The sequence below is a fragment of the Cherax quadricarinatus genome, chromosome 76 (genome assembly GCF_038502225.1).
Source record: "Cherax quadricarinatus isolate ZL_2023a chromosome 76, ASM3850222v1, whole genome shotgun sequence".
Lineage (NCBI taxonomy): Eukaryota > Metazoa > Arthropoda > Malacostraca > Decapoda > Parastacidae > Cherax > Cherax quadricarinatus.
The window spans coordinates 22324903-22341777 of NC_091367.1; the positions used below are offsets into that span (position 1 = coordinate 22324903).

General features: G+C 44.2%; 1 protein-coding gene across 5 annotated transcripts in view; it reads left to right on the top strand.

The window, feature by feature from the left end:
* Positions 1 to 16875, top strand: part of LOC128703657 (protein tramtrack, beta isoform) — a gene marked incomplete at its 5' end in the record, with an annotated part of 506533 nt that overhangs the window by 389641 nt on the left and 100017 nt on the right. The window contains 1 exon segment of one of the 5 annotated variants that reach the window (XM_070101375.1): positions 6945 to 8088. Within the exon segment in view, the coding sequence (XP_069957476.1) occupies positions 6945 to 7301 (357 nt within the window). 5 annotated transcript variants of the gene reach the window in all.

Genomic DNA, 16875 nt, shown 5'->3' on the forward strand with positions numbered 1-16875 from the left:
CTGTCTACCAACCTACTACCACAGGACGGTGGTACCTCCCTGGGTGGTTGCTGTCTACCATCCTACTACCACAGGATGGTAGTACCTCCCTGGGTGGTTGCTGTCTACCAACCTACTACCACAGGATGGTAGTACCTCCCTGGGTGGTTGCTGTCTACCAACCTACTCCCACAGGAGGGTAGTACCTCCCTGGGTGGTTGCTGTCTACCAACCTACTACCACAGGACGGTGGTACCTCCCTGGGTGGTTGCTGTCTACCATCCTACCACAGGATGGTAGTACCTCCCTGCGTGGTTGCTGTCTACCATCCTCCTACCACAGGATGGTAGTACCTCCCTGGGTGGTTGCTGTCTGCCAACCTACTACCACAGGACGGTAGTACCTCCCTTGCTGGTTGCTGTCTACCAACCTACTACCACAGGACGGTAGTACCTCCCTGGGTGGTTACTGTCTACCAACCTACTACCACAGGACGGTAATAGCTCCCTGGGTGGTTGCTGTATATCAGCCTACTACCACAGGAAGGTAGTACCTTCCTGGGCGGTTGCTGTCTACCATCCTACTACCACGTGAGGGTAGTACCCCCCTGGGTGGTTGCTGTCTACCAACCTACTATCACAGGTTGGTAGTACCTCCCTGGGTGGTTGTTGTCTTCCAACCTACTATCACAGGACGGTAGTACCTCCCTGGGTGGTTGTTGTCTACCATCTTACTACCACAGGATGGTAGTACCTCCCTGGGTGGTTGCTGTCTACCAACCTACCTAGTGTGATACTGCTCTAGTGTGATACTGCTCTAGTGTGAGTTACTGCTCTAGTGTGATACTGCTCTAGTGTGAGTTACTGCTCTAGTGTGATACTGCTCTAGTGTGAGTTACTGCTCTAGTGTGATACTGCTCTAGTGTGATACTGCTCTAGTGTGATACTGCTCTAGTGTGAGTTACTGCTCTAGTGTGATACTGCTCTAGTGTGATACTGCTCTAGTGTGAGTTACTGATCTAGTGTGAGTTACTGATCTAGTGTGATACTGCTCTAGTGTGATGCTGCTCTAGTGTGATAATGCTCTAGTGTGAGTTACTGCTCTAGTGTGATACTGCTCTAGTGTGATACTGCTCTAGTGTGAGTTACTGCTCTAGTGTGATACTGCTCTAGTGTGATACTGCTCTAGTGTGATACTGCTCTAGTGTGAGTTACTGCTCTAGTGTGATACTGCTCTAGTGTGAGTTACTGCTCTAGTGTGAGTTACTGCTCTAGTGTGATACTGCTCTTGTGTGATACTGCTCAAGTGTGATACTGCTCTAGTGTGATACTGCTCTAGTGTGAGTTACTGCTCTAGTGTGATACTGCTCTTGTGTGATACTGCTCTAGTGTGAGTTACTGCTCTAGTGTGAGTTACTGCTCTAGTGTGATACTGCTCTTGTGTGATACTGCTCTAGTGTGATACTGCTCTAGTGTGATGCTGCTCTAGTGTGATACTGCTCTAGTGTGAGTTACTGCTCTAGTGTGATACTGCTCTAGTGTAATACTGCTCTAGTGTGATACTGCTCTAGTGTGATACTGCTCTAGTATGAGTTACTGCTCTAGTGTGATACTGCTCTAGTGTGATACTGCTCTAGTGTGATAATGCTCTAGTGTGATACTGCTCTAGTGTGAGTTACTGCTCTAGTGTGATACTGCTCTAGTGTGATACTGCTCTAGTGTGATACTGCTCTAGTGTGATACTGCTCTAGTGTGATGCTGGTCTAGTGTGATACTGCTCTAGTGTGATACTGCTCTAGTGTGATGCTGGTCTAGTGTGATACTCTTCTAGTGTGATACTGGTCTAGTGTGATACTGGTCTAGTGTGATGCTGGTCTAGTGTGATACTGGTCTAGTGTGATGCTGGTCTAGTGTGATGCTGGTCTAGTGTGATACTGGTCTAGTGTGATACTGGTCTAGTGTGATACTGGTCTAGTGTGATATTGGTCTAGTGTGATACTGGTCTAGTGTGATACTGGTCTAGTGTGATACTGGTCTAGTGTGATACTGGTCTAGTGTGATACTGGTCTAGTGTGATACTGCTCTAGTGTGATACTGGTCTAGTGTGATATTGGTCTAGTGTGATACTGGTCTAGTGTGATACTGGTCTAGTGTGATACTGGTCTAGTGTGATACTGGTCTAGTGTGATACTGGTCTAGTGTGATACTGGTCTAGTGTGATTCTGGTCTAGTGTGATACTGGTCTAGTGTGATACTGGTCTAGTGTGATGCTGGTCTAGTTTGATACTCTTCTAGTGTGATACTGGTCTAGTGTGATACTGGTCTAGTGTGATACTGCTCTAGTGTGATACTGGTCTAGTGTGATATTGGTCTAGTGTGATACTGGTCTAGTGTGATACTGGTCTAGTGTGATACTGGTCTAGTGTGATACCGGTCTAGTGTGATACTGGTCTATTGTGATACTGGTCTAGTGTGATAAAGGTCTAGTGTGATACTGGTCTAGTGTGATACTGGTCTGGTGTGATACTGGTCTAGTGTAATACTGGTCTAGTGTAATACTGGTCTAGTGTGATACTGGTCTAGTGTGATACTGGTCTGGTGTGATACTGGTCTGGTGTAATACTGGTCTAGTGTGATACTGGTCTAGTGTAATACTGGTCTAGTGTGACACTGGTCTAGTGTGATACCGGTCTAGTGTGATACTGGTCTGGTGTGATACTGGTCTAGTGTGATACTGGTCTAGTGTAATACTGGTCTAGTGTGATACTGGTCTAGTGTGATTCCGGTCTAGTGTGATGCTGGTCTAGTGTGATACTGGTCTGGTGTGATACTGGTCTAGTGTAATACTGGTCTAGTGTGATACTGGTCTAGTGTAATACTGGTCTAGTGTGATACTGGTCTAGTGTGATTCCGGTCTAGTGTGATACTGGTCTAGTGTGATACTGGTCTGGTGTGATACTGGTCTAGTGTAATACTGTTGTAGTGTGATACTGGTCTAGTGTGATACTGGTCTAGTGTAATACTGGTCTAGTGTGATACTGGTCTGGTGTGATACTGGTCTAGTGTGATACTGGTCTAGTGTGATACTGGTCTAGTTTGATGCTGGTCTAGTGTGATACTGGTCTAGTGTGATACTGGTCTAGTGTGATACTGGTCTAGTGTGATACTGGTCTAGTGTGATACTGGTCTAGTGTAATACTGGTCTAGTGTAATACTGGTGTAGTGTGATACTGGTCTAATGTGTTACTGGTCTAGTGTGATACTGGTCTAGTGTGATTCTGGTCTAGTGTGATACTGGTCTAGTGTGATACTGGTCTAGTGTGATACTGGTCTAGTGTGATACTGGTCTAGTGTGATACTGGTCTAGTGTGATACTGGTCTAGTGTAATACTGGTCTAATGTGATACTGGTCTAATGTGTTACTGGTCTAGTGTGATACTGGTCTAGTGTGATTCTGGTCTATTGTGATGCTGGTCTAGTGTGATACTGGTCTAGTGTGATACTGGTCTAGTGTGATACTGGTCTAGTGTGATACTGGTCTAGTGTGATACTGGTCTAGTGTGATACTGGTCTAGTGTATTACTGGTCTAGTGTGATACTGGTCTAGTGTAATACTGTTGTAGTGTGATACTGGTCTGGTGTGATACTGGTCTAGTGTGATACTGGTCTAGTGTATTACTGGTCTAGTGTGATACTGGTCTAGTGTGATACTGGTCTAGTGTGATACTGGTCTAGTGTGATACTGGTCTAGTGTGATACTGGTCTAGTGTGATACTGGTCTAGTGTGATACTGGTCTAGTGTGATACTGGTCTAGTGTAATACTGTTGTAGTGTGATACTGGTCTAGTGTGATACTGGTCTAGTGTGATACTGGTCTAGTGTGATACTGGTCTAGTGTGATACTGGTCTAGTGTTATGCTGGTCTAGTGTGATACTGGTCTAGTGTGATACTGGTCTAGTGTGATACTGGTCTAGTGTGAAACTGGTCTAGTGTGAAACTGGTCTAGTGTAATACTCGTCTTGTGTGATACTGGTCTAGTGTGATACTTGTCTAGTGTGATACTGGTCTAGTGTAATACTCGTCTAGTGTAATACTCGTCTTTTGTGATACTGGTCTGGTGTGATACTGGTCTAGTGTGATACTGGTCTAGTGTGAAACTGGTCTAGTGTGAAACTGGTCTAGTGTAATACTCGTCTTGTGTGATACTGGTCTAGTGTGATACTGGTGTAGTGTGATACTGGTCAAGTGTGATACTGGTCTAGTGTGATACTGGTCTAGTGTAATACTGGTCTAGTGTGATACTGGTCTAATGTGTTACTGGTCTAGTGTAATTCTGGTCTAGTGTGATACTGGTCTAGTGTGATTCTGGTCTATTGTGATACTGGTCTAGTGTGTTACTGGTCTAGTGTGATACTGGTCTAGTGTAATACTGGTCTAGTGTGATACTGGTCTAGTGTGATTCTGGTCTATTGTGATACTGGTCTAGTGTGATACTGGTCTAGTGTGATACTGGTGTAGTGTGATACTGGTCTAGTGTAATACTGGTCTAGTGTGATACTGGTCTAATGTGTTACTGGTCTAGTGTAATACTGGTCTAGTGTGATACTGGTCTAGTGTGATTCTGGTCTATTGTGATACTGGTCTAGTGTGATACTGGTCTAGTGTGATACTGGTCTAGTGTAATACTCGTCTAGTGTAATACTCGTCTAGTGTGATACTGGTCTAGTGTGATACTGGTCTAGTGTGATACTGGTCTAGTGTGATACTGGTCTAGTGTAATACTGTTGTAGTGTGATACTGGTCTAGTGTGATACTGGTCTAGTGTGATACTGGTCTAGTGTTATGCTGGTCTAGTGTGATACTGGTCTAGTGTGAAACTGGTCTAGTGTAATACTCGTCTAGTGTAATACTCGTCTTGTGTGATACTGGTCTAGTGTGATACTGGTCTAGTGTGATACTGGTCTAGTGTAATACTCGTCAAGTGTTATGCTGGTCTAGTGCGATACTGGTCTAGTGTGATACTGGTCTAGTGTGATACTGGTCTAGTGTAATACTCGTGTAGTGCAATACTCGTCTAGTGTAATACTGGTCTAGTGTGATACTGGTCTAGTGTGATACTGGTCTGGTGTGATACTGGTCTAGTGTAATACTGTTTTAGTGTGATACTGGTCTAGTGTGATACCGGTCTAGTGTGATACTGGTCTTGTGTGATACTGGTCTAGTGTGATACTGGTCTAGTGTAATACTGGTCTAGTGTGATACTGGTCTAGTGTGATACTGGTCTAGTGTAATACTGGTCTAGTGTGATACTGGTCTAGTGTGATACCGGTCTAGTGTGATACTGGTCTGGTGTGATACTGGTCTAGTGTGATACTGGTCTAGTGTGATACTGGTCTAGTGTGATACTGGTCTAGTGTGATACTGGTCTAGTGTGATACTGGTCTAGTGTGACACTGGTCTGGTGTGATACTGGTCTAGTGTGACACTGGTCTAGTGTGATACTGGTCTAGTGTGATACTGGTCTAGTGTGATACTGGTCTAGTGTGATACTGGTCTAGTGTGATACTGGTCTAGTGTGACACTGGTCTAGTGTGATACTGGTCTAGTGTGATACTGGTCTAGTGTGATACTGGTCTAGTGTGATACTGGTCTAGTGTGACACTGGTCTAGTGTGATACTGGTCTAGTGTGATACTGGTCTAGTGTGATACTGGTCTAGTGTGATACTGGTCTAGTGTGATACTGGTCTAGTGTGACACTGGTCTAGTGTGATACTGGTCTAGTGTGATACTGGTCTAGTGTGACACTGGTCTAGTGTGATACTGGTCTAGTGTGATACTGGTCTAGTGTGATACTGGTCTAGTGTGACACTGGTCTAGTGTGACACTGGTCTAGTGTGACACTGGTCTAGTGTGACACTGGTCTAGTGTGACACTGGTCTAGTGTGACACTGGTCTAGTGTGACACTGGTCTAGTGTGATACTGGTCTAGTGTGACACTGGTCTAGTGTGACACTGGTCTAGTGTGATACTGGTCTAGTGTGACACTGGTCTAGTGTGACACTGGTCTAGTGTGACACTGGTCTAGTGTGATACTGGTCTAGTGTGATACTGGTCTAGTGTGACACTGGTCTAGTGTGACACTGGTCTAGTGTGACACTGGTCTAGTGTGACACTGGTCTAGTGTGATACTGGTCTAGTGTGATACTGGTCTAGTGTGACACTGGTCTAGTGTGACACTGGTCTAGTGTGACACTGGTCTAGTGTGACACTGGTCTAGTGTGACACTGGTCTAGTGTGACACTGGTCTAGTGTAATATTGTTACTGGTAATAATAATTGATGTTAGTCTCTTAACATGACCTGACTTCTAAGATGACTGAGTGTTATGATGGTGTCTGTACAACACTCAAGACTGTTATTGACCTGTGTCACACACACACACACACACACACACACACACACACACACACACACACACACACACACACACACACACACACACACACACACACACACACACACACACACACACACACACACACACACACACACACTGGTAACGGTAGTAGTAGTTTATCTTGTTCCTTACACACGTGATATTGGTAATAGTATAACTATCGTCTGCCTGACACCACTGATAGTAGTACTAGTACTAGTGGTAGTTTAAGTGTCATTTGCCTGATACACTAATGATAGTAATAGTTGTATTAGTAGTTTAATTATCCTGTGTCTGACACATGTTCTATTGTAAGAGAAAATTCTTTGGCGTTAATTTCTGTTTGATATGACGTTTATTGGTGGTTTCCCTGTTTGTTCTGTTTTGTTTCTTTATGAAAGTTGCAGGTATAATGTGGTATACTAGAGATATTAGTGGTATAGGTGTTATAGTTTGTGGTGGTGTTATTGTTGGGTGGGCACGGTGCGTTGGTGCTCTTCCATAACCTCTTGTTCTCCCACTTTTTCAGTGTCGGCAGTGGTTGGGACAGCTGAGCAGGGTGGGGGCTGTGGCAGGCAAGGCCAAGGTAACGTGTCCTCTTTGTGGCAAAGTGTGCAGCCGAAGTGACAAACTTAAGTTGCATCTTAGAACGCACACCGGCGAGAGGCCTTACCTGTGTACGTACTGCGACCACCGTAGTCGCACTAGCGATGACCTCAAGCGTCACGTCCGTACCCATACTGGAGAGAGACCCTATCAGTGTCCCTACTGTCCGTATCGGGCCAGTGACCCGTCCACTATCCGCTCACACAAGAAACATCGACATCACGACCTCTTCTACCAAGCCAGACTTGCTCAGCAGCAACTGGATCAAACTAATGGCTGAAGTCGGTGTTTTTTTTTTTTTTTAGGAAGAACAGGGCACCAGATGGCACAGTTACATCACTGTACAACTAGCTCGCTCACTGCCCTACACAGTTTGAACTAGTCCCATCCTTCTATTGAGGATACATGTAACGTAATGTTACAAGTACTACGCAGTACTAGTATCTAGATGAGACTGACATGGCATATCATGCTGTGCAGCACAGATGCGAGTTAACCATTCCTGCCTGACTTGTGGCAAGACATCCACTTACCTTGCCCGAGACAACACTATATAGCTATTCTTGGCTTTAAAATTCCTCTCATTTTGAAGTTTATATATCATTGTTCAACTAAGATAAGTTCAGAAATAAGAGACAGTAAAGGTAATAGATTTGTTGTGTTGTAATAAATGGTCATGTTAAACATTGTTATACATAGCTCCTCGTGTTTGTATCTTGTTTATATTGACGTATGAGACCCATAAACTCCTGAATACACACACACATAAAACACTGATGACTGCTGCATCAGGAATTTTGAAGAATTGTAAATACACAGGAGTAGTAATTGAGCATAACATGCCAGCGTAATGGGATGGTATATTGTACTTGTATGGTGCCATTAATCACTCATGACCCATATTGTCATTAATACATTCTAGTGTATAATAGTACTTAGTTATCCTACTTCCTCACGTTATTGCAACTAATACAATTATTAAACCTTCTAGGCGCCCATATTTAAATCATTTTCCATAATGCTTCTACTGCTGGATGTAACTATAGAAATAAAGTACACAAACATTATTCTAACTGATCTGTATTATGAGTTACCTCAATGTCGACAGTGAATATATATGTACTCATCTAGCTGAGGTTGCGGGGGTCGAGTCCAAGCTCCTGGCCCCGCCTCTTCACTGATCGCTACTAGGTCACTCTCCCTGAACCGTGAGCTTTATCATACCTCTGCTTAAAGCTATGTATGGATCCTGCCTCCACTACATCGCTTCCCAAACTATTCCACTTACTGACTACTCTGTGGCTGAAGAAATACTTCCTAACATCCCTGTGATTCATCTGTGTCTTCAACTTCCAACTGTGTGTGTGTGTGTGTGTGTGTGTGAGTGTGTGTGTGTGTGTGTGTGTGTGTGTGTGTGTGTATGTATGTATATATGTAAAGTAAAAGGACACAATTGCAACTAATGTGACATTTTATTGTGGCAACGTCTCGCTCTCCAGGAGCTTTATCAAGCTGTTACAAACAGTACATGGACACAGAGGGTATATATAGGCTCAGAGTGAGGTGCAATACTAGTGGTAGTAGTAGTGGTAGTGGTAGTAGTAGTAGTAGTGGTAGTAATATAAGTTGTAGTAGTAGTAGTGATACAATATGGTAGAACAATTAACTTGCACATGAGTAAAAGGATGTAAAAGCTATTACTTGGGTAACATAAAAATAGGTTAGACAAATATTTGTATTGGAGACTGGATAGAGGCAGCTTGTTTCAGTGTTCACTCTCTGTAATGTGCTTGTGTAGTATTAACAAGAGAGACTATGTGATGGCAGGGTTTACTGTTTTCAGGAGGATTCTTGCTAAGACTTCAGAGATGGTGAAGCTGCCTTTGTTTTGTTTAATTGTATTAGAAACAGCTATTAGTGAAGATTCAAGGCACTTGTGTCTGCGGAAATTAGTTTCTTTGATCACTAGTTGGGCGTCCCTGAATTTCATGAGATGATTTGTGGAATTTCGGTGTTGTACACAGGCGTTGTTCAAGTTATCGTTCCTACATGCGTAAATGTGTTCATTGAGGCGGGTGTCGAGGTTTCTTGCTGTTTCACCTACATAAATCTTGTCGCAGCCTCCACAGGGTATAGTGTAAACTCCTGCGTTGACTGGTTCGTGGTGCTTTGATTTTGTACTGGTCAGATCCTTTATTGAAGTGCTGGAAGCGATGGTAACTCTGGTGTTAGCTTGTGAAAGTAGTTTAGAAACGTTCAGTGCAACCTGGCTGTTGGGAAGAATTATAACTTTGTTGGGAGTGGTGTTGGTGCGTGGAGAATTAATGATCTGAAGAGCTCTTTTCTTGCAGTCTTCGATGAAAAAGGAAGGAAAATGTAAATCAATGAAGGTTTGGTGAATGAATGTACATTCCTCGTCAAGAAACTCAGGACTACAAATGCGGTATTATGCTCTCAGGAAGAATCCGATGATGATGCCTCTTTTGGTCTTGGTATCTTGACTGGAATAGAATTGTGTGAGATCATTTTTATTGGTAGGTTTCCGGTAAACTTGAAATCTTAGGTTATCTACTTTGTGAATGAGGACGTCTAGAAAAGGTAGCTTATATAGGATGGTGTAAATTGTGGTACCCATGGCCTCGGAGAAGTGGATAAAAAGGCTTTAAGTATATGTATTTTGATTTTTTTTCCTGAAGCCATGTATATATATTCCACTTCCCCTGCCATCCCATCTTATCATTCTTTTTTACCAAAGATTTAAGAGATACATTGTTGATATACAGATGGCATATACAGTACATGAGATGTGAGAGATACAAGTCTAGTACATATTGTTACGTGTTTGTCACTGATTATAATGCGAAAATCTCATCAAGCTCCTCAGAGCTGGGGCGCATGCCCAAAATACAGAAGGCATTACCTCTCTGAACAGCAGCGCTGAGTCGCTGGAACAGAAAACTAGCTGCCCTGGGATCCCTAGTTACCCTGATGAGTCTTTTGCCTAGCTCCTTAAGGAAGTTAGATGCACTCTTTTCCCATGAGCCAAGGGTCTCTGAGCCTATATTAATAATAATAATAATAATATCTTTATTTACTACAAGTACATGTACAAGGTATACAGACCATAGCTGACATCAATGACATACTACTATATAGAAAGCCACTTGTTATGCTATGCATTTCGGGCAAATTAGGTCAGTTTTGTCCCAGGATGCGACCCACACCAGTTAACTAACTCCCAGGTACCCATTTTTTACTGATTAGTGAACATGGATGGCAGGTGTCTTATGGAAACACGTCCCTAATGTTTTCCAGCCATACTGGAGGAGATTCGAACTTCGGACCTCAGTGTGTGAGCTGAGTGCGCTAGTGATCGAGCTACGGAAACAAACATATAATGAGGGGCAAGTTCTCCATATTTTCTAGACTTTTGGGACTCCCTGAAGCTGGCAGCTGCCCCTCCTTCCTCCCTGGTGTATTGGAGATAAGTATCAGCCAAGGTAGATGCACATGTGTAGTCCCACACCACCTGTTTACCATCTGTCCAAGCTTGAAGGGTGATACCATCTGGACGCTTCTGGCTGCCATCAGATCTGCATAGTTGGGGTGGCTCCCTTACTGCTGGGCATCCAGCTGTTGTGAGGCTCCTCTTGATAATGTTATTAACCTCATGTCTTGCAATCTTTCCCTCGGATTTACAGCACACAAGACCATGGTACCCGAATCGATCTGCTGCTTCACTGCCACAAATACACCTGTGTTCGGCAAGAACAGGGACGGCAAGTCGAAGGGAAACACCAATTCGGATGGTCTGTGGGTATATATATATTAATGAAATTACGAAACAGGTGATTTTGAATCATTAACGAAACTGCGACTGACTAGGACTCGATCCTGTGTTCCCATGCCCATGTCAGTAGTGTTACTGTGTACTTGTGTAATATACTTAGATAATCCCAGCTACTTATAGTAAGGGTCCCTTCTAGCCATGACGTCACGAGACCCTCACATGTGAGCCTTAGGCCACAGCTTTCTTCCTCAATTTCCCCCTAGGCATAGCAGACTCTCTTAATTAGACATGTACAACATCTGGGTATCTTTATTGTAGACGTTTCGCCATCCAGTGGCTTTATCAATACAGATTCTAGGACATAATTTGAAGACAGTAGAACTATATACAGAAGATGATGTAATCAGTCCCTCAGCTTCTCATGTGAGTATTGTATACCATTCATGTACAACTTGTCAGACACTGCAACATCATGGAATCTTGGTTCAGAGGACATCTACATAACCCAGACGTCGACGGCGGTGGCGGCGACTGCTCCTGCTGCTGCCGTCGTCACTGCCGCCGCCGCCACTACTACCACCATCACCATTAACTCGTGCCTCGGGTATGACCTACTTCCACTGGGGAATCCCGCCTATCAGTGACGATGCCCTCGCCTGCTACCCCTCCCGTTTCCACCTGACGCCAGTATATAAGCGCCAGCCTTCTTGCCTGTGCACCAGAATCTCTACTACCACGGTGCTCTTCACACCAACTCCAAGGCTGAGGGAGTGATTACCTATCTTTGTATATAGTCCTGCTGTCTTCTAGTTATGTCCAAGAATCTGTATTGATAAAGCAACTGGATGGTGAAACGTCTGCAGTAAAGATACCCAGATGTTGCACATGTGTCTAATTTTTGCTTTTGTCGGTAATGAATACCATTCATGCACACTCTCTTAATTATACACCTCCAAGACATCCAACGTGTGTATTTCTTACTCCAATATCTCCTAACGAACCTCCACGACACTCACCCAGTCCTGTGAGATATATATATATATATATATATATATATATATATATATATATATATATATATATATATATATATATATATATATATATTATACACACCTAACAACCACGGAGGGACTTGAATAACAGCTCTAGGCCAGGCCTTTCATGTTGCAACAACACATCAGGAGCTTGCAGTGTTGAAAAAAAGTAAGAATAACAAGTAAATACGGTCAGAAGCGACTTTGTTGAATCATTCAAAGTTCCTTCCTCTCACCGTATTTACTTAAAATTTCCACTTCTTCTGCAGCCCTACGACCTCCTGATGTGTTGATGGTAGCGTGAGAGGCCTAAAGCTGCCATTAAACTCCCCCCGTGGTTTTTTGCATTTTGTATTGCTTGTTCTCGATTATTGCATTATATATATATATATATATATATATATATATATATATATATATATATATATATATATATATATATATATATATATATATATATATATTTATATATATAATGAAATGGTTGGCATAATCACTTGACTTGTGGTATCATTGTAGAGTCAGTGTCAGGTTTACTTCTTACCTGGCACTCCTAGAAGCAAGAAGAAAAGTGGCATTAGTTTAGGCACTAGTGCCAAGACGGAGACAACTCAGCTTGATCAGATCACAGTATAATAAAGCAACAATCACTGGCACGCAAAATTAAATTATAACTATATCAGTATCAGCTGAGCAAGGTCATTAACAAGCAAGTTCAACTATAATTGGTAATGACCTTACCAACAGTAAACACTAGTAACAGAATACCAACAGTACTTAGTAACAGAATACCAACAGTACTTAGTAACAGAATACCAACAGTACTTAGTAACAGAATACCACCAGTACTTAGTAACAGAATACCACCAGTACTTAGTAACAATCAGGATGCCAACACAGTAACAATCAGGATGCCAACACTAGTAACAATCAGGGTGCCATCACAGTAACAATCAGGGTGCCAACACTAGTAACAATCAGGGTGCCAACACAGCAACAGTGTTCCAACACTAGTAACAATCAGGGTGCCAACACAGTAACAATCAGGGTGCCAACATTAACAATCAGGGTGCCAACACTAGTAACAATCAGGGTGCCAACACAGTAACAATCAGGGTGCCAAAACAGTAACAGTCAGGGTGCCAAAACAGTAACACTCAGGGTGCCCAAACTAACAATCAGGGTGCCAACACAGTAACAATCAAGGTGTCAGCACTAGTAACAATCAGGGTGCCAACACAGTAACAATCAGGGTGCCAACACAGTAACAATCAGGGTGGCAGCACTAGTAACAATCAGGGTGCCAACACTAGCAACAATCAGGGTGCCAATACAGTAACAATCAGGGTGCCAACACTAACAATCAGGGTGCCAACACTAGTAATAATCAGGTAGCCAACACAGTAACAATCAGGGTGTCAACACTAGTAACAATCAGGGTGCCAACACTAATAACAATCAGGGTTCCAACAGTAACAACAATCAGGGTGCCAACACAGCCAGGGTGCCAACACAATCGGGGTGCCAACACAACAGTCAGGGTGCCAACACAATCAGGGTGCCAACACTAGCAACAATCAGGGTGCCAATACAACAATCAGGGTGCCAACAGCAATCAAGGGGCCAACACAATCAGGGTGCCAACACAATCAGGGTGCCAAAACAATCAGGATGCCAACACAGCAATCATGGGGCCAACACAACAATCAGGGTGCCAACACAAAAATCAGGGGGCCAACACAATCAGGGTGCCAACAGCAATCAGGGGGCCAACACAATCAGGGGGCCAACACAACAATCAGGGTGCCAACACAGCAATCAGGGGGCCAACACAATCAGGGTGCCAACACAACAATCAGGGTGCCAACACAGCAATCAGGGTGCCAACAGCAATCAGGGGGCCAACACAATCAGGGTGCCAACACAACAGTCAGGATGCCAACACAGTCAGGGTGCCAACACAGCAGTCAGGGTGCCAACACAATCAGGGTGCCAACACAATCAGGGTGCCAACACAATCAGGGTGCCAACACAGCAATCAGGGTGCCAACACAATCAGGGGGCCAACACTACAATCAGGGTGCCAACACAATCTGGGGGCTAACACAATCAGGGGGCCAACACAACAATCAGGGGGCCAACACAACAATCAGGGGGCAACACAATCAGGGTGCCAACACAATCAGGGTGCCAACACAATCAGGGTGCCAACACAACAATCAGGGGCCAACACAACAATCAGGGGGCCAACACAACAATCAGGGTGCCAACACAACAATCAGGGTACCAACACAATCAGGGTGCCAACACAATCAGGGGGCCAACACAACAATCAGGGTGCCAACACAACAATCAGGGTGCCAACACAACAATCAGGGTGCCAACGCAACAATCAGGGTGCCAACACAACAATCAGGGTGCCAACACAACAATCAGGGTGCCAACACAATCAGGGTGCCAACACAATCAGGGTGCCAACACAACAATCAGGGTGCCAACACAATCAGGGGGCCAACACAATTAGGGTGCCAACAACAATCAGGGTGCCAACACAATCAGGGGGCCAACACAACAATCAGGGTGCCAACACAATCAGGGTGCCAACACAACAATCAGGGGGCCAACACAACAATCAGGGGGCCAACACAACAATCAGGGGGCAACACAATCAGGGTGCCAACACAATCAGGGTGCCAACACAATCAGGGTGCCAACACAACAATCAGGGTGCCAATACAACAGTCAGGGGGCCAACACAACAATCAGGGGGCCAACACAATCAGGGTGCCAACACAATCAGGGTGCCAACAATCAGGGTGCCAACACAATCAGGGGGCCAATACAATCAGGGGGCCAACACAACAATCAGGGGGCAACACAATCAGGGTGCCAACACAATCAGGGTGCCAACACAACAATCAGGGTGCCAACACAACAATCAGGGTGCCAATACAACAATCAGGGGGCCAACACAACAATCAGGGGGCCAACACAACAATCAGGGTGCCAACACAATCAGGGTGCCAACAATCAGGGTGCCAACACAATCAGGGGGCCAACACAATCAGGGGGCCAACACAACAATCAAGGTGCCAACACAGTCAGGGTGCCAACACAACAATCAGGGTGCCAACACGACAATCAGGGTGCCAACGCAACAATCAGGGTGCCAACACAACAATCAGGGTGCCAACACAATCAGGGGGCCAACACAACAATCAGGGTGCCAACACAATCAGGGTGCCAACACAATCAGGGGGCCAACACAATTAGGGTGCCAACACAACAATCAGGGTGCCAACACAATCAGGGTGCCAACAATCAGGGGGCCAACACAACAATCAGGGTGCCAATACAACAATCAGGGTGCCAACACGACAATCAGGGTGCCAACACAACAATCAGGGTGCCAACACAACAATCAGGGTGCCAACACGACAATCAGGGTGCCAACGCAACAATCAGGGTGCCAACACAACAATCAGGGTGCCAACACAACAATCAGGGGGCCAACACAACAATCAGGGTGCCAACACAACAATCAGGGTGCCAACACATTCAGGGGGCCAACACAATTAGGGTGCCAACACAACAATCAGGGTGCCAACACAATCAGGGTGCCAACACAATCAGGGTGCCAACACAACAATCAGGGTGCCAACACAACAATCAGGGTGCCAACACAACAATCAGGGTGCCAAGACTTCTTCATCAACTCTCAAGGAGGTTCCTTGATGCTGGTGAGAGGCTCTTGATCCAAGAAATTGTACTTATCCTGCCCATCCTTGGATCGAACTTGATTGCCTCTCCTTTCTCAAACTCTGTATGACCCATACGGGTTTAGCACCTTCACTTTAGTATAATAATAAGAATGAACAACATTAGTCCTTTTCCAGCACTACAGTACTTAGTTCTAGTTCTCCAGAACTTGACCAAACTTAGTTCTAGTTCTCCAGAACTTGACCAAACTTAGTTCTAGTTCTCCAGAACTTGACCAAACTTAGTTCTAGTTCTCCAGAACTTGACCAAACTTAGTTCTAGTTCTCCAGAACTTGACCAAACTTAGTTCTAGTTCTCCAGAACTTGACCAAACTTAGTTCTAGTTCTCCATAACTTGACCAAACTTAATTTGAAGTAATTCCTATTCCATACATTTGCTGCAACATCTGTCACATTGCTCCTCTGTCCACCCTATCACATGTTTTTTTTTTTCCAAATCCATAAATGGAACACTAAGTTCCTTACCCTTATATAAATATTGTTCAGTTAAATGTTTCACTGTAAACACTTGTCTACACACCCCATAACCTTCCTAAAGCCTCCTTGTTCATCTGTGATCCTGCTCTCTATCTTACTCTTAATTCTTTCGATAATATCTCTACCATACACTTTACCAGGTATACTCAACAGGCTTATTCCCCTATAATTCTTACACTGTCTTCTCTCCCATTTTCCTTACACAAAAGGAATTATACACGCACTCTGCCAGGCGCTAGGTACCTTCCCTTCGTTGAACAAAAGCAACAACCACTCCAAAACTATATCCCCACTTTATTTTAACATTTCTAATTTCATCCCAGTTGCTTTCTCCCTTTCATTCTGCCCACAACCCACAACCTCACGCACCTTCCCCACACTCACTCTTCCTCATTCCTAAAAGATGTCATACCTCCCTGGCCAACGCACGAAATCACTGCCTCCTCTTCGTCAATATTTAATAGTTCCTCAAAATATTCCTTCCATCTTCCCGATGCCTCCAAGTCTCCATTTAATAATTTCAGTTTATCTTATTTTACCATTTAGTTCCTCCACCACAGTTATTTTCTCACTTGGTTCTAAAGTCCCTAAACACTTAACACCTGCCAGTGCATAAACACTTAACACCTGCCAGCTGCATAAACACTTAACACCTGCCAGCTGCATAACCACTTAACACCTGCTAGCTGCATAACCACTCAACACCTGCCAGCTGCATAACCACTTAACACCTGCCACCTGCATAACCACTTAACACCTGCCACCTGCAT